General features: G+C 37.4%; 1 protein-coding gene across 2 annotated transcripts; it reads left to right on the forward strand.

The window, feature by feature from the left end:
• The first annotated feature begins 4007 nt into the window (after positions 1-4007).
• Positions 4008-9861, forward strand: LOC113079861 (phospholipid scramblase 1-like). 2 transcript variants are annotated; one of them, XM_026252083.1, is made up of 7 exons: positions 4008-4099; positions 4594-4681; positions 5209-5251; positions 5341-5561; positions 5753-5914; positions 7640-7798; positions 7877-9861. In XM_026252083.1, exons 2-7 carry the CDS (start codon positions 4604-4606, stop codon positions 7904-7906), a joined length of 693 nt encoding a protein of 230 aa, XP_026107868.1. In that variant the 5' UTR covers positions 4008-4099; positions 4594-4603; the 3' UTR covers positions 7907-9861. The 2 variants fall into 2 exon arrangements, with proteins under 2 accessions (XP_026107868.1, XP_026107869.1); XM_026252084.1 differs by lacking the exon at positions 4008-4099 and adding an exon at positions 4138-4210.
• The last annotated feature ends 17849 nt before the right edge of the window (positions 9862-27710 follow it).

Here is a 27710-nt window from a genome sequence, read left to right on the forward strand (position 1 = left end):
TCCACCCAGCTCTGAATCTTCTGTGTCTCCGCTGGTTCCACCCAGCTCTGAATCTTCTGTGTCTCCGCTGGTTCCGCCCAGCTCTGAATCTTCTGTGTCTCCGCTGGTTCCGCCCAGCTCTGAATTTTCTGTTTCACCACTGGTTCCGCCCAGCCATGATTTTTCTGTTTCACCACTGGTTCCGCCCAGCCCTGAATCTTCTGTGTCTCCTGCATTCCCTCCCAGCCTCCCTCTCCCACCTCCTCCCAAACCTGCTGGTCCTTCTGCTCCACTTCCGCTGGTTCCATCCAGCCCTGATCCTCCTGTCGTTCCCCCCATCCTTCTCCTCTCTCCTCCTCCTAGACCAGCCAGTTCCTCGTCATCCCTGCTGGTGCCAGTCAGTCCCGCAGCTCACCCTCAGTCCGCGCCATCGGGGCGCGGTGGTTCGCCGCTGGACTGCCAGTCTCCAGCTCCGCCTTGGCGTGTTAAGGCCCTGTCTCCGCCTCCAGCCTCCGAGCCCTGGACTCCTCCTCGGTCCTTCGACCCAGCGGCTCCGCCTTGGCTCTTAGCTCCCTCGTCTCCACCGTGGCCTGTCATCCCACCTGCTCCACCGGGCTCCCTCGTCCCTCCGGCTCCACCTTGGTCAGTCGTCGACCATCCGCCGCCTCGGGACTCCACTCCTCTGGTTCCACCTCGTCACTCCATCCCTCCGGCTCTGTCAGGCTCCTCCTTCCCTCCGGTTCCACCTCCATCCTCGGTCGCTCCGGCTCCACAGCGGTCTGCCAGGACCCTGCCTCCGCCTTGGTCGCCTGAGCCTTCTGCTCCACCTAGGCCCTCCGGAACCTCGACGTCCCCCTGGCTCTGCGGCTGTGCTGCTCCATCTTGGGCTCCTCACCCATCGGTGCAGTCTCCGCCTGTCGGCCCCCTGGTGTCGTCGACCCTTCCTTCACCATGGCTCCTCCCGCCGTCGACTCCACCTTGGATCTCCGTCCTGGCTGGTCTCTGGTGGACCATCTGGCTCCTCCTGCTCCTGTCTCCTCCCTGGCTCCTTCCTCCGTCGTCTCCTCCCTGGCTCCTCCTTCTGTGGTCCCTGTCTGCTGGCCCCCTCCTGGGAGTCCGTCCTCCACCGGAACCTCCTCCCAAGTTCCCACCCACGCCTCCCCCTGTTGTTTCTACGGTGCGAGGACGCACCTACCGGGAGGGGGGAGTACTGTCACACACCTGGACTTATTTAGTGTGTTTTTGCCCGTGACCCAGTTTCTGTCTTTCCGTGTTTGATTAGTTCCCAGGTGTGTCCATTATCTTCCTCATGTGTTCCATGTCCCTGTTAATTTAATGATTCCATCCACCTGTGTTTCCCCAATTATCTGTTGTACTTAAGCCTTGTCCTTTCAGTTCTGTGTTGTCGGGTCTTCATTACCATTTGCTACTTACGTGTGTCTACCTCTGTGCTCCATGTTGGATATCCCCTGTGTTGGATATATTAAAAACCTTATTCCGTTTATCCTCGACTCCGTATTCCTTCAGGCAGCGTAAAACCGTGACAATGGGAAGTTGTTATACCCTGTGTGAGCAAAGATAAACTTCAGGTCAATGCAATAATAATAATTAGCAATATTTTTACCTTTTTGGGTAAAAAAGACCGGAACACAACATGAGTGTTAATGTATCAGCTGTTTATTTATTTATATATATAACAACATATATCCTCATTCACTATACTCCACTAATATACCACTTGAAGGAGTGAATGAGCGAATTCAGAGGTTCAGAAAGTGGTTCAGAGATGATGCAGGCATTCATTTGGTGTGACACTCACAGTGCATGTGTATGTCTCTTGTTAGCAGTTTACTGTTCATCAGTTGCACACTCACTTTTCAGGTGCACTGTGGGATTGAATGAGTGCACTCAATACTGTGCACTATGGTCACAACTACAGATGCCTGTCGCCTCAAATAGTGCACTATGTAAGGGTATACGGTCCACTTTCATCTAGACTCAGACCAAGGTAGTTCCACATCCAGACAATTATTGAACAGTTTCTTCTGATTGTGGCCATGGATGTGTGTCAGCTCAATACTGCACTCCTGTGGCCACTGCAGAGTTATCTTGCATAGATGCCATGTAAACAAATGTATCAGTATGACTCTGGAAAAAAAAGTGAAATATGAATTTTGGCCAGAAACATAGATATCTCATCATCAGCACCACTTCAGCTGTTATATCATTTCTGTTTGGATTAAGAAGGATCACAGAAGAAAGTAGCAGATATGAAAGACAAAACCACCTATATCTTGTATCACACACACCAATCAATCAATTAATCAGTGACTGAAAACTGAATCTAAATAAAATAGTGTGAAATAGCATTACCATTACATTATCACTTTTATTAGTATCAACACATACCAAAAAAAAAAAAAAAAAACTGACTCATATAGTGTGGCACTCATATTATATTGAGTGAGATTATATTATCTCCCTTTAGAGTATTATTAAGCCAGCCATCTAAACTTGTACAAGGACACACTGTGGGCTACATTTAGAATGGAATGGAGATGTTTTCTGATATTTCTACAGTAGGTCAGTGGTTCTTAAGGGACCGGGCTAAACGACATTAGATAAACTCAAATAATTAATCTAAATTAAACTATGGTAACGATCATAAAAATAATAATCTAAATGATTCTAATTAAAATGCTAAAATGCTAAAAAAAAAAAAAAAAAAAACAAACAAAAAAAAAAAACATTAATGTCCTGATGTCAGGAGGCCTTTGAGTAAAAAAAATATATATCAAAGGAAAGTATAAAAAGGTATGATTGATGAATACATGAAGGTAAAGAGCTGAGTATACTGTCAAGTACTGTAAATTGTACTGTACAAATGATGAGTGCTGGCACTATATGACTTCTTTACTATACCGACTTCCTGATTTTGACTGAACTGGTTGTGTGGTTGACCTTTTCAGATTGGGTTACAGTCATTTTGCAGCCATGATAAGGTCTGTTTATCACATGGGATAGTGTAAAGTGATGGTCTGGACTTCACAGCAGTTTTTGCCATCCACCTCCACCCCGGGATCTGACCTCTCTGATAGCACTCTTGCACACAGATTGATTGGTTCATCAGCCTTTCAGTGTGTCCTAGTGTAAAAGTGTTTGACTCTTGCCGTTATAAATGATAACAGCAGGGGTTTCACCTGAAACTGTATCATTCCATCCACTGCCTTCACCAGGAGGCTACCTGATGCGCTGCATTGACTTTAATCTAGGGACCTATTTTGGGGGGAAATAGAGGTTGTAGGAAGCACTTGAAGGATTTTTTTTCTTTGCTCCTATCCGCTTTATTTTTAACCTAAGCCATTTTCACCTTGAAAGCGCAAGGCTTTCTGTGTAAGTTGTTTCCATTTATTTTAGCTGTACAAAACCAGTTCGTTACACTTCTAAATAGGCTATTACAGTGTAACAGTGTTTTTATTTTATTATTTACTTATTTTAATAGTTTACAGCTCGTTATTCTTTTAATTTGTTCTATATTATATATATATATATATATATATATATATATATATATATATATATATATATATATATATATATATATATATATATATTATAAAGCATAATACATTTACAGCCATTTGTATAAACATGGTACAGGATGACTTGGTAAACATTCAATACTGTGGCATATCCATGTAACTCATGAAACAAATCTCATAATAATTTGCGGAGGTGGAAGTAATCTCTGCGTCGTGCCTCCTGCAAGGGATTTTTATTTTTTTCATTGGGATCATACTATGCCGAAAACGATTCCACATGAATATTAATTAGGACGTGCTGAGGTAAACACCGAATTAATATGCATAAGTTAAAAGCTCACTAACAAACGTCTGTCTTTCAGCAAATCAGATAGTATCACGAGCCAACGTACGTTGCGTAATTAAGATTCATGAGCAAAGGGCTTACCATAGTAGGATTTGTTAATTCGCTTCCGGGAAATCTCGACCGAAGCGTAATGACGTGTAAAAAGCGTTTTGGAGCACGTGAGCAGCATGCCAACCAATGGGGCCGAGCCGTTAAAGTCAGCCGTTATAGTCCCTATCATAAGAAGACGCAGGTGAGTTTTGGTCTTATAAATAGATTTGTGCAGCAGATTTAACGCGTCTGCGAGCGTCACGCTGCTTGTAAACCACGCGTTTGATTTGGATTTGCTTGAGGAATAAATCTGGTCAGTCACTACAGGCAGATCAGACCTGAACGCACTTGCTGCTTGTCATAAACTGTTGTGTTACTTCAGGTCGCGGTCCTATATTATCAACATTTTAAAATTAAATTAGATGAATTAAATTTAATTTAAATTTATTTCCAGGCTATTCATAAAGCCATACAGTATATTTAGCATTTAAATAGGTCGCATGTTCCCCCGGACCAGGTTTAGACGACTTCTGTGTTGTGTTATGGTATTTTCTCTCAGTCGACAAATGTATAAATCTTACTCGACTGAATATATATCTATATATATCTATATATATCTATCTATCTATCTATCTATATATATATATATATATAATTTTAATTATTTATTTGTTTGTTTATGTCTCCACTGTAAAGATAAGGCAGCATGCAGCCTATGAATATGTATATGGTTCCCAATCAAGGAATACCAGGCTTGCCACCGGGATTAGAATACCTGACACAGGTAAGTTAAAATGCTATTTGATATGGCTATGTTAATAACACACGGCTGTGTAATTAATATTCTGATATAGGCTAATGCAATTCCATCTGAATTTCAACATTTGTGAGATTCAGTCCGTCGAAACAGTTTTGGTTAACTGATCTAATTTTGTATCTCTGAAAAATAGTGATCTCCGGCATTATATAATGTTGAATATTAACGGTTTTAGTGTCTCTTAATTAGGGATTTGTGGATACTACTCATTATATGTCTTATTTAAGTCAAAGAATAAACGTACCTTTCAGATGAAATTCTGCATTGTCTGTTATTGGTTGTCCGATTATTTAACTAAATTGTCAAAATACAATTTTAAATACAATATTTGATTTAGTATCTTACATTAGTGGGTAAGATTGTTTCTTTGAATAATTTAACCTTTTGTTCTTAAACAAATTAATTACTAAAAACACGTGTGTAGGATAAGTGTGTTATGATATAGTTGTTGTATGAAAACATCTTTGTGTGTGTGTTTTCTCAACTGTCTTTAGGTGGATCAACTTCTTATCAAACAGAAAGTTGAGCTTATTGAAGGTACGTACAGCTGTTTCTTCTTAGACCTGTTATTCTAATGCTACACATGCAGCGAGTAATTGAAAAGTCCTCTGTATGGTTTCATGCAGCTTTGGCAGGCTTTGAGAGCAATAATAAGTATGAGATCCGTAACTCCATGGGTCAGAACGTGTTTTACGCGGTGGAGGAGAACGACTGTCTCACCCGTCAGTGCTGCGGCCCGCTGCGATCCTTCACCATCCGCATCCTCGATAACTTCGGACAGGAGATCATCACAGTCAGCCGTCCTCTCAAATGCATGTCCTGCTTCTTCCCTTGTTGTCTGCAAGAGGTGATCTTCCGGGATGGCAAAAATGGTTCTGAAATGCGAATTTGGATCCGAGAATTGCATTCTTTGCTTGCAGAGGCCACTCACTTTAATATAGACCAGAGATAACATATTAGAATGTTTATTATTAATGGAGCAATTTTGTTGATTCCTTCTGTTCACCCTGTCCTCTCTCTTTATTTCTCCTGTTTCAGCTGGAGATCCAGGCTCCTCCAGGGAACACGGTGGGATATGTTCTTCAGCAGTGGCACCCTTTCCTCCCCAAGTTCACCATAGAGAATGAGCGCCGGGAGCCGGTTCTCAAGCTCCAGGGGCCGTTCTGTGGCTGGAGCTGCCTGCCAGACGTGGACTTCGAGGTCTAGTATAACAGCTCTTGTGATCAAACTCTCGTTGCTGTATCACTTGAAAGCTTTGTTTAGGCTGGTAAACTGATGTTTTTCCAAAAACAAAACTAAAGACCAAAAAGTCTATTTTTAGCATAATTAGGCAAATAGGTGCTCTCAAATTCATTTTACTTAAAAAGTAAAAAAAAAAAAAAAAAAAAAAACATAATATTGTCCAATGCATTTATGCATCATTATATTATATGGTGTGTGCTAAAGTTTTTATGGAAGACTTTTATCTCACAAATCAGACTTTTTTTCTCACAATCCGCCCACCCCACAAACTCCTAAACTCAGAATTGCAAGATATAAACTCACAATAATAATAACAAAAAAATTAAATGATAATAATAAAAAAATACCTCACATTTTTAATCACAATACTAAGTTTGAAAATTTTGCCTGGTATTTCCTTAGAATTTCGTTTATATATCACAATTCTGACTTTTTTTCTCTGAATTCTGAATCTGTTTTTTTTTTTTTTTTTTTTTTTTTATATTAAAAATGACAAGGTAATTATTTTTTGTTATTATCATTATTTTTTTTTATATATCCCATAATTCTGTCAAAAAATAAAAACAAAAAAGATCAAATATAAACTCAGAATTGCCAAAAAATAGTCTGAATTGTGAGATGAAAATTCCCAAATAATTCTGTCCCAAAGATTTTTATTTATTTATTGTGAAATTAAAAATTCTATTCAATTGTATTTTATTTCAATTGTATTTTATTTTTGCAATACAGTCATAATTTGTATAGGAGAATGTTCTTGATTGTCAGGAAAACAATATTCAATTCAAATCAAGTTTTTTTGTATATTGCTTTTTACTATACAAATCATTGCAAAGCAACTTTACAGAAAATTACGTTACAGAAAATTACGTTACTTCAATTTTTAGTAGTAGCTTAGTAGTGGTGACTGTCAGCATTTTTTTTATTAAAGACATAGTTAAACAGATGGTGATCACTATTAACAGCAATTATTACGACGCGATCACACTTGTAGCAAAGTTTAGATAGAATATTAACAGAAATATTAAACAGATTAATAATAATAATAACAGTTGGTTTTAGGTCGCCGTGATTTTGCCAAGTAAGTCATGACATCCTTGTTGATCCTGGAACAACATTCCAATCAACCAATCACAATTGAGATATAACTTTTCAGGAAATATCTGTTTTAGGCTTAAAATCAGGATTAGGTGCTTCTACACCCTTGTTAATAAGCTATCATTTCCCTCTGATTTTATAATAAATTATGGGTAAGGTTAGGTTTAGTGGTGGCGATTGGGTTAAGTCAGACTTTTTGGACAACAATGTTGATCCAGGATCGTCAAAACATGTTGATCCAGGAACATGTCTGTCTTACTTGGCAAAATCACGGCGGCCGTTGGTTATACGATTCATCCATAGACAGCTGTTACTCTTTGTGTTGCACTACTGAAGCATCTTCATTGAGGATATGTCAATGTTTAAATATGTGATTAATAATTCAGCTATATTAAAACATTAGCATTTGACTGGAGAACTTCAGATTTGTACTTTTTCTGTTGATGTCTGCGATTCTGTTCTTGCCCACTAGGCGGAACTGTTGTTTAGCGGATGCAATATTTCAAGGAAATAAGCATGGATTTGCAGCCGCATATTTGTATCCCACAATTTGGAATGTCATTTATTACTTCTCATGTCCCCTTGAAGATTCTGACCATGGATGAAGTCAGTATTGGAAAGATCAGCAAACAGTGGAGCGGACTTCTCCGTGAGGCGTTCACAGATTCAGACAACTTTGGGATCCAGTTCCCCATGGATCTGGATGTGAGAATGAAGGCGGTGATGATCGGAGCCTGCTTTCTCATTGTGAGTATGAGCGAACAGAGAATATGGGTTGATAGCGTGGCTTGTGAGTTACATATTTGTTTTATTTTCATTTTCCAGGACTTCATGTTTTTTGAGACGAATAACTAGTTGCTATGCAGACGGCGTTTTAACGTGCGGCTTTCTGGAAACGGGTGAAAGAGAATATGTTTACCCTTGCACATCATACATCTGTGAAATCCAGTGGAATGCATGTGAATATGAAGCCAGCGGTGTAGAAGAACGGTGATTTTAGAGACTGTGAACTAGCTTGAGCTGTGTGATATAGCTGGTTGTACCATTTAAAGTGTATTGTTTTATTTCAATTTTTAACTTTTTTTTTCTCATCTATACATAACAGATTAACATATATGGCATTAAAAGGAATAGCTCACAACAAAATAATTAAATAAATAAATAAATCTGCCACTATTTACTCCAAGCTCATATTACGTTCTTTCCTTCATGGTCTCCCAATTTCTAACATGAAAGGAGCAATTTAAAAGCATGTCCAGGCCACTGTTTTATTAAATTTTTTACCCCCATAAACTCCATAGAATAAGCCATATGACAGAATTTAAATCGTGAACTCTTCCTTTAAGAGCTGTCAGTACAACTATGCATATTCCATTTTGCATTAATACCTACACTGAATGATTAATATACACCTTTAAAACACAAAGTTATATTTTATTGTGCAAATAGTATTTCCAACACTTTTAATTGTATTGATTAATTCCCCAAATATGTATTTTGCATGCATAAAGAGCTAAAAGTGGTCCAAAACAGTAAAAAGAAAGAAGTAATTTGTAGTAATGTAGTCATTTGTTATTTATTATGTGATTTACTTAGCTTATCTATTGTTTGTTTAATTTGTAGTGTTAACAGTAATTTTATAAATAAATAAGAATTAGTATTTATAAATAAGAATTAGTATTTATGAACTTTTATTTAAAACATTTTGTAGTACTTTGATCTTTAATTACACGCAAAATTTAGGAATGGAGCCCTGCACATGATATGCAAGAAAAAAATTAATAAATTGTGCGTGCAATTTACTAATTACTTCCTTCGATGTACTAAAACTTACACACAATTTACTTATTCGTTCTATCGATTTGCTAAATCGTGCGCACAATTTACTAATTCATTGTCTCAATTTATAAATTTTGCACACAATTTAATAATTTGTTCTCTCAATTTATAAATTGTGTGTACGATTTTTCAAATCGGGGGTACGAATTAGTAAATTATGCACACGATTTAGCCCATTTCTTTTTTCCTGCATGCCATGTGGAGGGCTAAGTATTTAGGATATTAAGTATTAAAGTCACGTATTAAATTGTTTTATTGTATTGCATTTTATGACACAGGTTTGCAGTTTAACATATACTGTATACTGTATGTGACGCTTCATGAATGCCTGTTATAGTGGATGTCTGACTAACACAATGTATTTCTCGCAGAGCACTGTTCTTTTTAAATATTTTGGCAGATTACTAACTTCAGCGTTATATTTAAATAGTAATACTATGTAGTACAAAACAGTTTTATAAACTACACACATTTGTCCAATCATTGTGTAGCGAATGTACCATTATTTGTGTCACTTTTAGTTATAATTCAACCTGTTTTGATTGAATTTGTCTTTAAAGAAAAACAAATGAAACAGAAGCGACTAATTTGAGTCTTGCATAAACCCTACCAAAATCGTATTTGTTGGGAAAAAAAAAAGAAAGAAAGTGGGATATTAGGTGGAAACTGAACTTTTCTCTTAAAGCTATGGTCAACAAGTTGGCAATAATTCCTCCAGATGAGATGTGAAATTTGGGTGCTAATGAAAGAGAACATGGCAGTGCGTCATTAAAAAAATGTATAGGTTTGAGAAGAAAATATATTTATTTTACCATTTAGCAGAGTGTGTTCGGTCAAGCTTGGCATCAACAGCCCAAGCTTTGATCTGACCTCGGCTTGTGAAGAATTGAACATTTTAAAATGGTATTAGCGTAATGGAAACACATGAGGCTCTGAAGTCTGATCTGGAATGCAATAAAGAGAATTATTTAGCTGTGGATTCAGTTCTCACCCTGCGTTCTGCCGCATAATGCCAAACACATCAAAGCAAACACTGTGTATATTCCATTCACTATGTTTTACTGCTTGTTTTATAATAGAATTGTATATTGTTACAAACTAGAAAGTCTCTAACAGCATCCACTGTTTCTGGAAACTATAAGACTGAACAGTTCAGCCCCCAAAAATTAAATAAACATCTATCATCATTTTCTCACACTCGTAGTTTTCTAAACCTTTTTTTTTTCTTCATGCAACACAAACAGATTAAGCTGATCTCAATGAAAGATGGATAAATAAGATAAAGATAGATAAAGCACCATAAAAATATCATAAAAGTGGACATTTTGCTCGCTCAACAGCTGGCTTTCACTGAATGGAGAAGAGCAGCTTAGGTATCTTGCTGTAAATATCTCCTTTTTGTGTTCTATAGTAGAAAGGAAGTCATATGACGACTGAGAGTAAACAAAGAGAATTTCTACGGGACTGCGGACAGGTAGTTTTAATGTAATGTTTTATTATAATGTTATCTGTACTGTTTGTATGTACCAAATGCTATGTTATAGTCCATTACACTTCCATGTATATTTAATCACCCATATCTATTGGTCACTGGGAGTTATATTCATCTGCAGGAACTGTTTCAGAGAGCAAAATAGATTTTCTATTGATGGAATAATATTGTCTTTTTGGGGGAAATTTTTGGAGGCTCAGATGTCACAGTTGTAGCAGTCTTGTTATTAAAAGGAAGAATTTTTAAGTCAGTCAGATTGACAAACTTGCGTTCAAGGTTTCCTCGAAATAACCAGATTGGACAGAACCAAACCGGTCTGCCAAGCAGGATGTTGGCGTGAAGGTTTCCTCTTGGATGCTCCTGTGAAATATGGTTGAAGCTTGGTTTGTATGCACTATATTCAGTTACAAAGTCTTTAAAATGGATTATAATTGCTCAGGTAGCATTACAGGCCAGTGTTGCGATGCTTTACCACAAACCGCTATGAGTAACAAAAACTATCGGATGGCTGATTGAAACAACCCGCCCGCCCTTTTTTCTGTAAACAGTATTTACTTCTGGCTGAAGGAGTTTTCCAGAAAAAATATATCCTGAAAACTGTGTCAAGACCAGTATGTAATTATGTGCAATGACCCAGATTTTATGGTTTGAGCATTTGTCTTTATAATTGAGTGACAAACCCTGTAAGACAACCATTGTGTGCTTTTTTGAAACTAGACTCATGGACTCATTTTCTGCATGATGCCAAAATTTTGAGATTTTTGGACAAGGTCTTATGTACACCTGAAGCTGTAGGCCTACTAGACTCTCCTCTGATGGGAGAATTGTCTAAATGAAGTGTTCATCACTGAACTTGTCAAACCTTAATTGCGGGGTTGGAATCAAAACTAAAACCGGGTGAAACAGTTTCTGTTGCTTCTGGAACAATTCTGGCTAAACCCTAGCCACCATACCAGCCCCTAAATTAAAGTTAATTGGTTGATAAGAATGTTGTTTGCATGTTGAAAAGTCTTTGTCTTCCAAATCTGGTGGCTAGGAATGCTCTGTTAGGACCAAAAAGGATGTTGATCTAGGAAAATGTCTTACTAGCTGAATCTTGGTAAGCCACCCGAGATGATATATTTACATAAGTGATCGTGATTCTAACTGTCAGAGGAGTGATTGTACTCAATTATAATTTGAAATTGTAACAAATTGGCTTCATCCAGCATGTATACCTATTAATCGGGCTACGATTGACCTCGCCGTTGTGAGCATGTTCTGAAAGGCAGACTTTAAACACTTGATTACATGTTGTTTTATGTCTGTTGAAACCTCCTCAGTGAAAGAAGATTCCCTGAAAGTGTCAAATCAAATTCCACACGACGTCATGACATACATAATATTTTACATTTTGTCAAAGTGTTGGTGAAGTCATATGCATTTCTATGATCTTTTTCATAGGATCTGCTCACCTCCCACAGAGAGCTAGGGTTAGGAGTGGGGTTAGGGGGTTGGAGCTTCGTGCTTACTTTTTTATATAAATCTGATCTTTTTTTTAATTTTAATTTTTTATACAACTACCTTTGATATCACAGTGTCATAAAATATTTACATTTTCTCATGATATTAGGTTTACATACTGTATATGTAGGCTTTATCTATGCCTAGAAGCACAGTGAAGTGTGTTATTACGAAGTGGAATGTATTTGGAACACCCCAGACCCTCCCTGGATCAGGACATCACTCCAAACTGGATGAAAGTGCTGGAGGAAACTGGTCAGAGAGACGACCAAGAGGACTACAGCAACACAGCAGTTGCAGGACAGAGTGGTCATCGTGTGCACACAGCGAAACTGAGCACACAGTTGAAGTTGAAGGAGAAAGAGGTGAATGTCCTTGCATGGCTTTGTCAGAGCCCAGACTTAAACCTCATTGGAAATCTGTGGAATGACTTCATGACTGCAGTCCACAAACACTCAAAATTATACTGAACTTGAGCAGTTCTGCAAAGAAGAGTGTAACAAATTGTAAAAAAAAATCTTCAAAATCAATGATTTATAAAATATTTTCACTTTCACAAAAGTTTGGGTTGGTCAGAGTTTATATATCCATGGAATCTAATCCAAAACCTCCTGGAGAACCATGTTGTGTTGCTTCTAGAACAACCTTTTTGCCAAAACCACAAATAGCATCAACCCTTTCCCAAACATTTAACACTATCCTTAAGAACAATAGTGAACGGGTTGAGAATGTTGATGATCTATAATGCTCACCCTTTTTTTTTTCTCAAAAAAATCTGGTTTATAGGAATGCTGTTCCAAAACCAACAAGGCTGATCCAGCAACATGTCTTTCTTGACATTATCACATCCACCCAAGTGTGTCAGAGTTCATAATTGCAGTCTGAGTCCAAGTACCCCAACTATAACAGTATCATCCTTCAAATTATTACAAAATAACATATTATTTATCCATAATTTTTCTTATTAAATTAATTAACTAAATAATAGACTAACAGCTGGACTAACAAACCTAGTATCTTGGCTTCATTTAATATTTATACATGTTAATCAGGATACAAAAAAAATAAAATAACTGCATCCCAGTTATAACCTATATGGTGCCTGTGAGGGGACATTGTCGGTTCACTTTGTTTTGTCATAGACAGTAAAAGAAATGGACACAGTGACCCCACTGAATTCAACAGAAACAAGTGAAGTCAATTAGAAGCAAGCACTTCCTGGGGAAAGTGCCCAGGAAGTGCGTACTGCACAGACTCAAACTGAGCTTGATGACGTAGATGTCACGTGAGCAACCTGTCTGACAATTGTAAGTCTTCTAATCGTTGTGCCAAGTGAAATCTGAATCACCCACCGAATCTTGCAGACGTTATTGAATAATTTTGTCCCGTTGCTCTATGGGCCTCTCCATTGACTTCATGCCTCCACGCCTCATAGACAGTTAAAGATTGCCTGCGAGCTTCTCTTCCTGTCCGTACGGTAATTCTCTACTGTGCGACAGAGAGTCGCAGGTTATGACGCAATCGTTAGCCTATTTTTTACAAAAACTGCTTCTACGGTGCCACAACCTAAGATACAAGGTAATGGGGCCTTTTATACATTTGCGTGTTTCTTTAGAAATAATGAATGGACAAATTGAGTCTTTAAACGCGTCAGATGTAAAGTTATTCGCTGTCAAAGTGACGCCAAAATGTATGGGAGTAAATGGAATGCTAACAGCAGGTGGGGGTCCACTAGCCAATGGTGGCACCCACAGGTGCTTCAAAAAAATATGAAACTCTGCCCCCCTAAGTTTTGTTGTGGCCACGACATAATAATTAGTGAACATATTTTTCTCGTAGCCACGACTTCTTATGTTGAGGGAACAACATTCGGTTCTCGAGTTTTGTGTTGAAGTAACAACTTTTTACCAATACCTTATAGTAACCACTGCAATTGAAATGAGATGTAAAGATGGAGATGACTGATGAAATAACATTTTACTTTGAATTAGTAATGTCATATAAAGACATAGTGCAGTCTCTTGATTTAAAACACGGCTACATTATAAGTGAAAGGCAAGTAAAGCGCATTCTTAAGTTTAACGGGCTTTGTCGTCAGAAATTTGCTTACTTGAATCAAGTTCTCGAATTCGAAATTTTAACTAGCTGAACAGTCCCGGACGCCTCCATGGATACCGCTAGATGCAAAAAAAATGCCTCGAAAATGGCATACATGTACGGAAAGAAGATGTTCGAATAATTTTGAAAGAGCTGGATCCAGAAAATGTATTACTTCGTCGTCGACGCCGACTTCATCGTTGGCAGTATTTTTCTCAAGGTCCCAATTTATCTGGCATGTAGATTCGTATGATAAACTATCAGCATATGGAATCTGTATCAACGGTTGCATAGATGGATTTTTCTTGTCGAATCATCTGGCTAAAGGCAGCACACACAAACAGGAACCCTCAAGTCATTGCCGTTGTTGTGCCCAATTTTGACCTGCCTAATCCTAACCCCACCCCTAATCCTATCCCCTCCCTCACACCTACTCCTAAAACTACCAATACGGGGGGGGGGGGGGGGGTAATAATTTGTCAGGGGGTCGAAATTGGGCACAACAACTGTTACTTCGTGGAGTGTAAACAGCAAACTGGAGGATGTCCACAAATTGTGAGATGCGACCTGGGAACAGAGAATGTGATCATGCGTGACATACAGATGTTCTTCTGACGAAATGATGGTGATGAGCGGGCAGGGCCCCGCAGCTGCATCACTGGTGTCAGTTCAGCAAACCAAAGAATCGAAAGTTGGTGGGGATTGATGCGCAAAGAAGGGATTAAATTCTGGATACAGTTTTTTTTGGAGAGCTGAGAGATGAGGGACTGTTTTCTGGAGATTTTCAGGATAAAGTTTTGTTGCAGCTGTGTTTTCGAAATATTATTCAGGTAAGCAAAATGTATTTTAAATGACCCATTAACTCGTTTGGTTAATTGATCCTGTATTTAAATTTTTCAGTCCCCAAACATTAATTATTTTGCATTTAATCACTTTTATTAATACGACTCTTTATTTTGATGTGGCAAAATGCCTTTTAATTCTCCGCAGTGGGACTCGTCAACTCATCAAGTATTATCACACTGTTGTAATTTACACTAGTAGATGACAATATCAAGTGTGTCAGTGACTTAGCAAAAACAAATATTGAAGCCTATTACAATGCAGGAATTCCTATATAATTCAAATAATGAAATAAAAAAAAAATATCCCTATGTGAGTTTTTATTATTATTATTATTATTATTTATATGATAGGCTATAATAACACAAAAGAATCAGCACGTGTGCGTGATCGCAAATGTTTAATTTTATACAGCACTTCAACAGACAAGAAGTTTTACATTTTGTATTTTTTCTTGTTTTGTAAATGAAATAGCTAACAAAGCAGCAGAGCTGTTGTGTATTTCAGAGCAACACTACAATGTTTCTTTTCTTGAATTAATCTGTTTTTGAAGAATGGAATAGATAATCTAATTGATTAGCCATTTGAAAGTTTCATTTGAATTAAGTATTCAATGAATCATTCATTAAAACTGATTCTTTTCGCAATACTGGCGGCTTTAGAGTCATTTATTCATGACAAGTCTATATTGCATAGGCCTAACTACAGTAAAGCAAGGGACATCAATAAGGTCACTTGGCGCCAGGGCCGGATTGGGACTCCTTTTCAGCCCTAGAATTGCATGTCTTAGACCGGCCCACTTTAGTTCACAACTGACTATATTAAAATAATGTAATTAAAACTACAGAATATAATTCCCTACAGCCTTGTCTTCATACAATTCATTGTATTTTTAAAAACATCATAATTTCCAATTCAGTGCAAAAACAATAGCCTAAGTTTTGCTTCACAGTGAAGATTTATTAGAACAGTAGATAACAGGATAGTGTAAGAATATATTTTCTTTAAGATTTAGTAATCATAAATATCCAAATATTGAAATAAAGGAAAAAAATCTAATAAAAACAAATATATAAAACAAAAGAAAAAAATAAGATTAAAATAAATAAAATGTATTGCACTTTCTAACGACAGTATCATCTCAGTTTCATTAATGTATTGCTGAATCATCAGGTATCATTGATTATCTCGGGGCATTTTTCATTGAGCATTTTTCATTACTATTAGTTCTTCTGAATGACAATCCTACCTGCCCATTCTGGTGTGTTGGGCTCATGACTGGAGCTTGGTAACGTTACTGGGCCTTGCTCTTCACTGTTTGCAGCAAACTGGACTAGAGGCGGCTGCTGCTGCACAGCTACAAGAAAAACTTTGATATATGAGCAGTGGTTTGCATACAACGTTGTTTTTGCAATGTCGCTAGCATCTTGAACTGCTCCTAACTACCTTAACGTTAGTTTACTTACTGGCCTCGTAGTCTCCGTTTGTTTTGTTTGAGGAAGAATGTGCTCAGTTAAGAACATTTGGCCGCGTCAGTTTCCAAAGCTTTCTTATTTATTCTGGACTTTTCAGCGCCGCATTTGCACTTTTTCTTATCCGTTTTTATCTCACTTTTTTATTTTGAGCAACTTGCATGGTGACGTATTGGGGCGGGGCCAAGGAGTCAACAGATAATCACGTCATCATTATCTTGCAGGCTGCACTCAGGCGGCAAGGAACTTGACCGGAAGTTGAAGTCGGGTGGGGGCTGCCATCTTTTAGCAGAACTTCACTTGCGTTAGCATTCCCATTGACTCCCATTCATTTCACTTTGACAGCGAATAACTTTACATCTGAGGCGTTTAAAGACTCCGTTTGTCCATTATTTATTTCTAAAGATACACGATAATGAGTAATTAATCAGAATACTTACTCCTGCTCACTCACGACAAAGAACTCCCCGCTCAAGCTCGCCGTCTCTGCAAGATTAACAATGGCAGTTTGCACGCATAGCCACTTAGAAGATTTACATCTGTCAGACAGGTTGCTGACGTCGTCAAGCTTCATTTGACTCTGCGCGTCAGAAACGGAAGTGCTAAAAAACGCTAAAAATGGGCTTCACTTGTCTCAATTGAAAAAAAAGTGGGACGGTGGTAAAAAAATAAATAAAAAGAGTGGGGCTGCGGTAAAAAAATAAAATAAAAATAATAATATTAATAATAATAATAATATATTTCAAACCAGTTCCATGACAACAACGGCCCTCGCAGCCAAAAAAACATACCGGCCCGGTGCTCCCGATTAGCCAATCCGGGTCTGCTTGTCGCACAGACACAAAGATATTAGGCGTTTCTCAATGTCAAGGATCCTTCCTCGGTAGGATTGATCCTTGCAAGTCACTTCCTTCAGAGGCTAGGTGAGACTCCTCTTTAGCCTACGGAGAACACGTAAATGGAACAGGCTAACAAGTGCACGTAATTGCGTCATTACGACAGTGAAAAGGTCCGTTTGAATAACGCTACTTGGACAACTTAACTAGTCATTTATAAAAGAAATGCCGTTGACGCAACCAATTGTTAAATGACAGGTCCGGTTCAGTTAACCATTTGTATTTGTATAATTTACAATATACGGTAGTAATTTATACTGGCATTTAAACGTCAAACTTTACTTATATTTACTACAGTTATAACAAATGTTTGGTAACGTAAATAAAATCCGTTAACGCTCCGACTACGTTAACGTTCAACATTTTTTAATTTTTGAGCCAACGTTAGATAGCAAAGCTGCGCGCATAGGATTGTGGGTGATTTTGAGAGTGCGAAGAGCGCGAAGGATACACATATGCATCCTTTCCTGTGTATGGGATATTCTTCGAATGAAGGACTCAGTCCTTGGTTGAAATTCCGAGGATCCTCGACATTGGAACAGTCCTTCAATGTCGATGACGTAGCATCCTCGAAATACTGGCTTCCGAGGATCCTTCCTTGACATTGAGAAACACAGATTGTGTGCATGTATTTGTGTGTGCTTTGGTTTAACCTAGATTGTGATCCTCACAAAAATAATAATAATAATAAAAAGAATAATAATAACAGAATAATAGCCTTAAATTGGTTGGACAATCATGGTATTGAAATTTGCAAGTGTCTAACAGTTTTGAAATTATCCATTATCTTACACTTTCCTCAGTGGCTTTATCACAAAACAAATGTAAACGCTTAACCAATTGCTCATGTAGTTATACAAGTAAACAGTTTTAACTTGGTAGACATGATGGACTAACTGCCAAGGTTTTCCTAAGAAGAACAAGACTGACTGTGAGCACCCTGAATATATTTAAAGAGATAGTTCACCTGAAAATTCAGTCATCATTTACTCACCCTTCAACTATTCAATGCATCAGTGCTATCTTTTCTTTTCTTCTGTTGAGCACAAAATTAGACATGTTGAAGAATAATGGGGACAACAAAAAAATCTCATAGTTTTAGAACAAGTATAGGGAGAGTAAAATTATGACAGAATTTACATTTTTGGGTGAACTATCCCTTTAATGTCTATTTCTACATGCATGCTATTCTATGCGTTCTCATTTATTTTATTTGAAGTTGATGGTGACAATCAAATAAAGGAGTCAATAAGATAATGTCTGAATGATTTATACTTTAGAAACATGATTTTTTTTTCATAAACTCTGAATGTAAACACTGTAAATATTTCTTTGTGAGCAACACTTTCTAGTTGTTCTGAAGTAAGTTGTAGCCAATTCTGAATGCATAAACAAATATTTTTGTCCATAACAGTATACTATAACAGTATCATCCTTCAAATTATTACAAAATAACATATTATTTATCCATATTTTTTTCTTTTAAATTAATTAACTAAATAATAGACTAACAGCTGGACTAACAAACCTAGTATCTTGGCTTCATTTAATATTTATACATGTTAATCAGGATACGAAAAAAAAAAAAAACTGCATCCCAGTTATAACCTATACGGTGCCTGTGAGGGGACATTGTCGGTTCACTTAGTTTTGTCATAGACAGTAAAAGAAATGGACACAGTGACCCCACTGAATTCAACAGAAACAAGCGAAGTCAATTAGAAGCAAGCACTTCCTGGGGAAACTGCCCAGGAAGTGCATACTGCGCAGACTCAAACTGAGCTTGATGACGTAGATGTCACGTGAGCAACCTGTCTGACAATTGTAAGTCTTCTAATCGTTGTGCCAAGAGAAATCTGAATCACCCACTGAATCTTGCGGACGTTATTGAATAATTTTGTCCCGTTGCTCTATGGGCCTCTCCATTGACTTCATGCCTCCACGCCTCATAGACAGTTAAAGATTGCCTGTGAGCTTCTCTTCCTGTCCGTACGGTAATTCTCTACTGTGCGACAGAGAGTCGCAGGTTATGACGCAATCGTTAGCCTATTTTTTACAAAAACTGCTTCTACGGTGTCACAACGTAAGATACAAGGTAATGGGGCCTTTTATACATTTGCGTGTTTCTTTAGAAATAACGAATGGACAAATTGAGTCTTTAAACGCGTCAGATGTAAAGTTATTCGCTGTCAAAGTGACGCCAAAATGAATGGGAGTCAATGGAATGCTAACAGCAGGTGGGGGTCCACTAGCCAATGGTGGCACCCACAGGTGCTTCAAAAAAATATGAAACCCTGCCCCCCTAAGTTTTGTTGTGGCCACGACATAATAATTAGTGGGAACGTGATATTATGTCGTGGCCACGGGATCATTTTGTTGAGGTAACGACATCCTTATGTCGTTGCCTTGAGATGTTATGTTGAGTGAACATATTTTTCTCGTGGCCACGACTTCTTATGTTGAGGGAACAATATTCGGTTCTCGTGGCCATGAGTTTTGTGTTGAAGTAACAACTTTTTACCAATAGCTTATAGTAACCACTGCAATTGAAATGAGATGTAAAGATGGAGATGACTGATGAAATAACATTTTACTTTGAATTAGTAATGTCATATAAAGACATAGTGCAGTCTCTTGATTTAAAACACGGCTACATTATAAGTGAAAGGCAAGTAAAGCGCATTCTTAAGTTTAACGGGCTTTGTCGTCAGAAATTTGCTTACTTGAATCAAGTTCTCGAATTCGAAATTTTAACTAGCTGAACAGTCCCGGACGCCTCCATGGATACCGCTAGATGCAAAAAAAATGCCTCGAAAATGGCATACATGTACGGAAAGAAGATGTTCGAATAATTTTGAAAGAGCTGGATCCAGAAAATGTATTACTTCGTCGTCGACGCCGACTTCATCGTTGGCAGTATTTTTCTCAAGGTCCCAATTTATCTGGCATGTAGATTCGTATGATAAACTATCAGCATATGGAATCTGTATCAACGGTTGCATAGATGGATTTTCTTGTCGAATCATCTGGCTAAAGGCAGCACACACAAACAGGAACCCTCAAGTCATTGCCGTTGTTGTGCCCAATTTTGACCTGCCTAATCCTAACCCCACCCCTAATCCTATCCCCTCCCTCACACCTACTCCTAAAACTACCAATACGGGGGGGGGGGGGGGGGGGGTAATAATTTGTCAGGGGGTCGAAATTGGGCACAACAACTGTTACTTCGTGGAGTGTAAACAGCAAACTGGAGGATGTCCACAAATTGTGAGATGCGACCTGGGAACAGAGAATGTGATCATGCGTGACATACAGATGTTCTTCTGACGAAATGATGGTGATGAGCGGGCAGGGCCCCGCAGCTGCATCACTGGTGTCAGTTCAGCAAACCAAAGAATCGAAAGTTGGTGGGGATTGATGCGCAAAGAAGGGATTAAATTCTGGATACAGTTTTTTTTGGAGAGCTGAGAGATGAGGGACTGTTTTCTGGAGATTTTCAGGATAAAGTTTTGTTGCAGCTGTGTTTTCGAAATATTATTCAGGTAAGCAAAATGTATTTTAAATGACCCATTAACTCGTTTGGTTAATTGATCCTGTATTTAAATTTTTCAGTCCCCAAACATTAATTATTTTGCATTTAATCACTTTTATTAATACGACTCTTTATTTTGATGTGGCAAAATGCCTTTTAATTCTCCGCAGTGGGACTCGTCAACTCATCAAGTATTATCACACTGTTGTAATTTACACTAGTAGATGACAATATCAAGTGTGTCAGTGACTTAGCAAAAACAAATATTGAAGCCTATTACAATGCAGGAATTCCTATATAATTCAAATAATGAAATAAAAAAAAAATATCCCTATGTGAGTTTTATTATTATTATTATTATTATTTATATGATAGGCTATAATAACACAAAAGAATCAGCACGTGTGCGTGATCGCAAATGTTTAATTTTATACAGCACTTCAACAGACAAGAAGTTTTACATTTTGTATTTTTTCTTGTTTTGTAAATGAAATAGCTAACAAAGCAGCAGAGCTGTTGTGTATTTCAGAGCAACACTACAATGTTTCTTTTCTTGAATTAATCTGTTTTTGAAGAATGGAATAGATAATCTAATTGATTAGCCATTTGAAAGTTTCATTTGAATTAAGTATTCAATGAATCATTCATTAAAACTGATTCTTTTCGCAATACTGGCGGCTTTAGAGTCATTTATTCATGACAAGTCTATATTGCATAGGCCTAACTACAGTAAAGCAAGGGACATCAATAAGGTCACTTGGCGCCAGGGCCGGATTGGGACTCCTTTTCAGCCCTAGAATTGCATGTCTTAGACCGGCCCACTTTAGTTCACAACTGACTATATTAAAATAATGTAATTAAACTACAGAATATAATTCCCTACAGCCTTGTCTTCATACAATTCATTGTATTTTTAAAAAACATCATAATTTCCAATTCAGTGCAAAAACAATAGCCTAAGTTTTGCTTCACAGTGAAGATTTATTAGAACAGTAGATAACAGGATAGTGTAAGAATATATTTTCTTTAAGATTTAGTAATCATAAATATCCAAATATTGAAATAAAGGAAAAAAATCTAATAAAAACAAATATATAAAACAAAAGAAAAAAATAAAGATTAAAATAAAATAAAATGTATTGCACTTTCTAACGACAGTATCATCTCAGTTTCATTAATGTATTGCTGAATCATCAGGTATCATTGATTATCTCGGGGCATTTTTCATTGAGCATTTTTCATTACTATTAGTTCTTCTGAATGACAATCCTACCTGCCCATTCTGGTGTGTTGGGCTCATGACTGGAGCTTGGTAACGTTACTGGGCCTTGCTCTTCACTGTTTGCAGCAAACTGGACTAGAGGCGGCTGCTGCTGCACAGCTACAAGAAAAACTTTGATATATGAGCAGTGGTTTGCATACAACGTTGTTTTTGCAATGTCGCTAGCATATTGAACTGCTCCTAACTACCTTAACGTTAGCTTACTTACTGGCCTCGTAGTCTCCGTTTGTTTTGTTTGAGGAAGAATGTGCTCAGTTAAGAACATTTGGCCCGCGTCAGTTTCCAAAGCTTTCTTATTTATTCTGGACTTTTCAGCGCCGCATTTGCACTTTTTCTTATCCGTTTTTATCTCACTTTTTTATTTTGAGCAACTTGCATGGTGACGTATTGGGGCGGGGCCAAGGAGTCAACAGATAATCACGTCATCATTATCTTGCAGGCTGCACTCAGGCGGCAAGGAACTTGACCGGAAGTTGAAGTCGGGTGGGGGCTGCCATCTTTTAGCAGAACTTCACTTGCGTTAGCATTCCCATTGACTCCCATTCATTTCACTTTGACAGCGAATAACTTTACATCTGAGGCGTTTAAAGACTCCGTTTGTCCATTATTTATTTCTAAAGATACACGATAAAGAGTAATTAATCAGAATACTTACTCCTGCTCACTCACGACAAAGAACTCCCCGCTCAAGCTCGCCGTCTCTGCAAGATTAACAATGGCAGTTTGCACGCATAGCCACTTAGAAGATTTACATCTGTCAGACAGGTTGCTGACGTCGTCAAGCTTCATTTGACTCTGCGCGTCAGAAACGGAAGTGCTAAAAAACGCTAAAAATGGGCTTCACTTGTCTCAATTGAAAAAAAGTGGGACGGTGGTAAAAAAATAAATAAAAAGAGTGGGGCTGCGGTAAAAAAAATAAAATAAAAATAATAATATTAATAATAATAATAATATATTTCAAACCAGTTCCATGACAACAACGGCCCTCGCAGCCAAAAAAACATACCGGCCCGGTGCTCCCGATTAGCCAATCCGGGTCTGCTTGTCGCACAGACACAAAGATATTAGGCGTTTCTCAATGTCAAGGATCCTTCCTCGGTAGGATTGATCCTTGCAAGTCACTTCCTTCAGAGGCTAGGTGAGACTCCTCTTTAGCCTACGGAGAACACGTAAATGGAACAGGCTAACAAGTGCACGTAATTGCGTCATTATGACAGTGAAAAGGTCCGTTTGAATAACGCTACTTGGACAACTTAACTAGTCATTTATAAAAGAAATGCCGTTGACGCAACCAATTGTTAAATGACAGGTCCGGTTCAGTTAACCATTTGTATTTGTATAATTTACAATATACGGTAGTAATTTATACTGGCATTTAAACGTCAAACTTTACTTATATTTACTACAGTTATAACAAATGTTTGGTAACGTAAATAAAATCCGTTAACGCTCCGACTACGTTAACGTTCAACATTTTTTAATTTTTGAGCCAACGTTAGATAGCAAAGCTGCGCGCATAGGATTGTGGGTGATTTTGAGAGTGCGAAGAGCGCGAAGGATACACATATGCATCCTTTCCTGTGTATGGGATATTCTTCGAATGAAGGACTCAGTCCTTGGTTGAAATTCCGAGGATCCTCGACATTGGAACAGTCCTTCAATGTCGATGACGTAGCATCCTCGAAATACTGGCTTCCGAGGATCCTTCCTTGACATTGAGAAACACAGATTGTGTGCATGTATTTGTGTGTGCTTTGGTTTAACCTAGATTGTGATCCTCACAAAAATAATAATAATAATAAAAAGAATAATAATAACAGAATAATAGCCTTAAATTGGTTGGACAATCATGGTATTGAAATTTGCAAGTGTCTAACAGTTTTGAAATTATCCATTATCTTACACTTTCCTCAGTGGCTTTATCACAAAACAAATGTAAACGCTTAACCAATTGCTCATGTAGTTATACAAGTAAACAGTTTTAACTTGGTAGACATGATGGACTAACTGCCAAGGTTTTCCTAAGAAGAACAAGACTGACTGTGAGCACCCTGAATATATTTAAAGAGATAGTTCACCTGAAAATTCAGTCATCATTTACTCACCCTTCAACTATTCAATGCATCAGTGCTATCTTTTCTTTTCTTCTGTTGAGCACAAAATTAGACATGTTGAAGAATAATGGGGACAACAAAAAAATCTCATAGTTTTAGAACAAGTATAGGGAGAGTAAAATTATGACAGAATTTACATTTTTGGGTGAACTATCCCTTTAATGTCTATTTCTACATGCATGCTATTCTATGCGTTCTCATTTATTTTATTTGAAGTTGATGGTGACAATCAAATAAAGGAGTCAATAAGATAATGTCTGAATGATTTATACTTTAGAAACATGATTTTTTTTCATAAACTCTGAATGTAAACACTGTAAATATTTCTTTGTGAGCAACACTTTCTAGTTGTTCTGAAGTAAGTTGTAGCCAATTCTGAATGCATAAACAAATATTTTAAACATTTCTTAATGTAATGAACATCAATTTCTAGTTGTCCTCTGATAAAAACAGTTTAAAGTAACTCTGAATGTATACATAACCACTGTAAACATTTCTGAATGAACATCACTTTCTAGTTGTTCTGAGGAAAGATTTAACAAACTCTGAATGCATACATAAACAATATAAACATTTCTTACCCATAGTTAACGCCTTTCTACTTATCCTGAGATATTTTTGTTTCATTGTACAAAGGCAAGGTTATGCTATTTTAGCAGCAGTCAGTAGCAAACTTGAATCAAAGCTCCCTGGGGTAAAAACAAACAAAGAAAGGACTTTTAGAAATTAAATTTCACAATAACTTAAGGAATTTATATAAAGATGATGTTAAAGGTATTCTGTTTACATTACATTCTGCTTAAATGAAATGGCACAATTAAACTCTATTTGTCCTGTATGACATTAGCACTAAACTTAAATTTTATTGCAACTCCTATAAGCAGTCACCTAAGAGCAATATAATTTGGTCCTAAAAAGCATTTTCTTTCCCACAGGACATTTTAGTAGAGGCACTAGCACACCTGTCTGTTTTAACTGAAATAATGTGTTGGCTACCAATCCTAAGAGTAGGCTACATTACAGTTAATTAACTTTTTTTTTTTTTTTTTTTTTTTTTAAATGTCACCTATCGGCTGTGCAACTTCAAAACTTTCAGTAATCACATTTTTTTTTGTACACATATTTTTTTGTACAAATGTACAAAGAAATATGTGATTTTTTTTTAATTTTTTTATATGAATTACTGAACAAATAGAAACACATTAATTCGTGGACATCATGTAACTAAATGTATTTATAAGTTCATCAACTTTGTATAACAGTGTGGAAATGTGATACACTTGTCAATGGAAATATGTACTGTTATTTATTTCAGTTACTCACTAATACTAAATTGATATAACATCCATCACCCAGACTGAACTGTTAAGAACAGCACTGAAGTCACTGCGGATGTCTGGGTAGTTCTGATAGTTTAAAGGCGACATTAGAGAGCAACCACATGTGTGAGATAGTGGGCGACAATGGAAGTCACTTGTTTCAATGAAATTCACCATGATTTGTTTCCCTGATATTTGCTGGGCCATACTATAAAGTGGATCATGTAACATGAAATTGGTCTCTTCAGACTCTTAAAAAGGTCAATTCTTTCACTTACATTGGTGCTAAAGCTGCTAGATGCTCGGTTGTCATCTTGGGCACTTTCATTCAACTTGACATCTGTTTAAGGATTTGTGACAGAGTTTTCTGTATTCTTCTGTGTACTGATGCACTTTGTAAAAAGATAAAGTCTCAGAATTTTAACCTGACTTGTTTCATAGAAATCTCCAATGGTGCATTCCGATTCAATCATTCTGTGGGAGAAATATCGAATCTCACAAAAACCTAGGTTTTTCTCACAAAAACCTATCAAAACCTTGATGTTCTAAAATATACCCTGTATAATGCATATTTTCTCTTCTCCATGCTTGCATGTCAGCTTGATGCAAACAAACAACTCAAAAGTAGGCCTAATCCAATTTAATTTAATGTGGTTTTGTTCAGATTCTTTTAAAGTATTGATTTGATTTAGCTAATTTCTGTATATCATTCAAATCAGTATATCATTATTTACATTTAAAATGCAATTCACACAAAAGCAACTTGAAAACACATCTTCTGAACATCTTTTCAGTTTAAAGAGTGTTTAAGTTATGCAAAGAATCTATGCAATGTACGGTTGCCCATCGGAAATCATAAAAAAGTTCATAGGAGACTCAGCATGACTGAACAAATTTACATATTATTAACACCCCCCACTCAAAGATCAGTTTCGCATTACCGAGCTTTTTACCGAATGATTCAGGGCTTTAAACGAATCAGTTGAGTCATTGATTCAATGACCTTTTCATAAACTAAGACAGGCAATCGATTCATTTCAATTTCCTCTGCAGTGGAAATATGTATTTTATTGATAAGCCTACTGATTTAATGTGACTGATAAAGGCTATTTTATTTTATTTTATCACGACTTAGGTGCCCTTGAGCAAGGCATCGAACCCCCAACTGCTCCCCGGGCGCCGCAGCATAAATGGCTGCCCACTGCTCCAGGTGTGTGTTCACAGTGTGTGTGTGTTCACTGCTCTGTGTGTTTGCACTTTGGATGGGTTAAATGCAGAACACAAATTCTGAGTATGGGTCACCATACTTGGCTGACTGTCACGTCACTTTCACTTTCGTCACTTTCATTCTCTTATTACGACTGAAATTTCGAATATAATTTAAGGACTTTGATTTGACAAATGACAGTGGCTGTCAAGACCTGCACATGTTTATATAAATATATAAAAATAAAAAAAAATCATACAACTATTTACCTTGTCTTGTTCAATTCAAATGTTTGCCTCTTCGATGTTGCGTTCCCTTTTAAAATGTCAAAAAAATGTTTTAAAATGGAAGTCACGTAAACCTTCAACGATGTTCCAATATAACTTGTGCAAAAAGCAGATAAAGAAATTTTTGAAATACAGTGAGTTATTATGAAACAAAGAGCCCATCGAATGCAATACAAAACACATGTAAAGGTTGGATCCTTTAAAACAAAACGCATGGCCATGAGAAAAATATGTCGTTCCGTCAACATAACATCTAGAGACCACGACATAATATCATGTTCCCACGAGTTAATATCTTGTGGCCACGAAATAATATCACGTTCCCACGAATTATTATGTCGTGACGACAAATCTAAGCGAACCGACCAAATCACCTCACAGGCACCGTAATAACCTCTGTAGTGAAAGAGAACATTCCCTGGAAGTCTCAAAGCCAAAACACCATCATGAGCATTTGTAACCATTTGCAGATTGGCTTGGTCAGATTTATATATCCATGTACTCTAATCCAAAACTTCCTGGAGAAAATGCTGTATTGGTTCTAGAACCTTTATCCCACAACACCAGTCCCAACACTGTCCTTGAAATCAGTGGGGGATAGTTCGATATGAATGTTGTTAAGTCCCTAATCCTTGAAACATCTGGTTTATAGGAATGCTTTTCCAAAACCAACAAAGATGCTGATCCAGCAACATGTCTCACTTTTCAAATTCACAATAAGCCACCCAAAGCAATATACTTAAGTGACTAGGTCCATGTCTCTGATACAGTGAATT

This window comes from Carassius auratus, unplaced genomic scaffold (assembly GCF_003368295.1).
Source record: "Carassius auratus strain Wakin unplaced genomic scaffold, ASM336829v1 scaf_tig00029585, whole genome shotgun sequence".
Classification (NCBI taxonomy): domain Eukaryota; kingdom Metazoa; phylum Chordata; class Actinopteri; order Cypriniformes; family Cyprinidae; genus Carassius; species Carassius auratus.

Excerpts from the sequence above, each read along its gene's own strand:
- LOC113079861 (XM_026252083.1), top strand. The coding sequence starts at position 4,604 with ATGCAGCCTATGAATATGTATATGGTTCCCAATCAAGGAATACCAGGC. Across the intron at positions 5,252-5,340 it reads GAAAGTTGAGCTTATTGAAG|CTTTGGCAGGCTTTGAGAGC; the intron begins GTACGTACAGCT and ends GGTTTCATGCAG. Across the intron at positions 7,799-7,876 it reads TCGGAGCCTGCTTTCTCATT|GACTTCATGTTTTTTGAGAC; the intron begins GTGAGTATGAGC and ends TTCATTTTCCAG.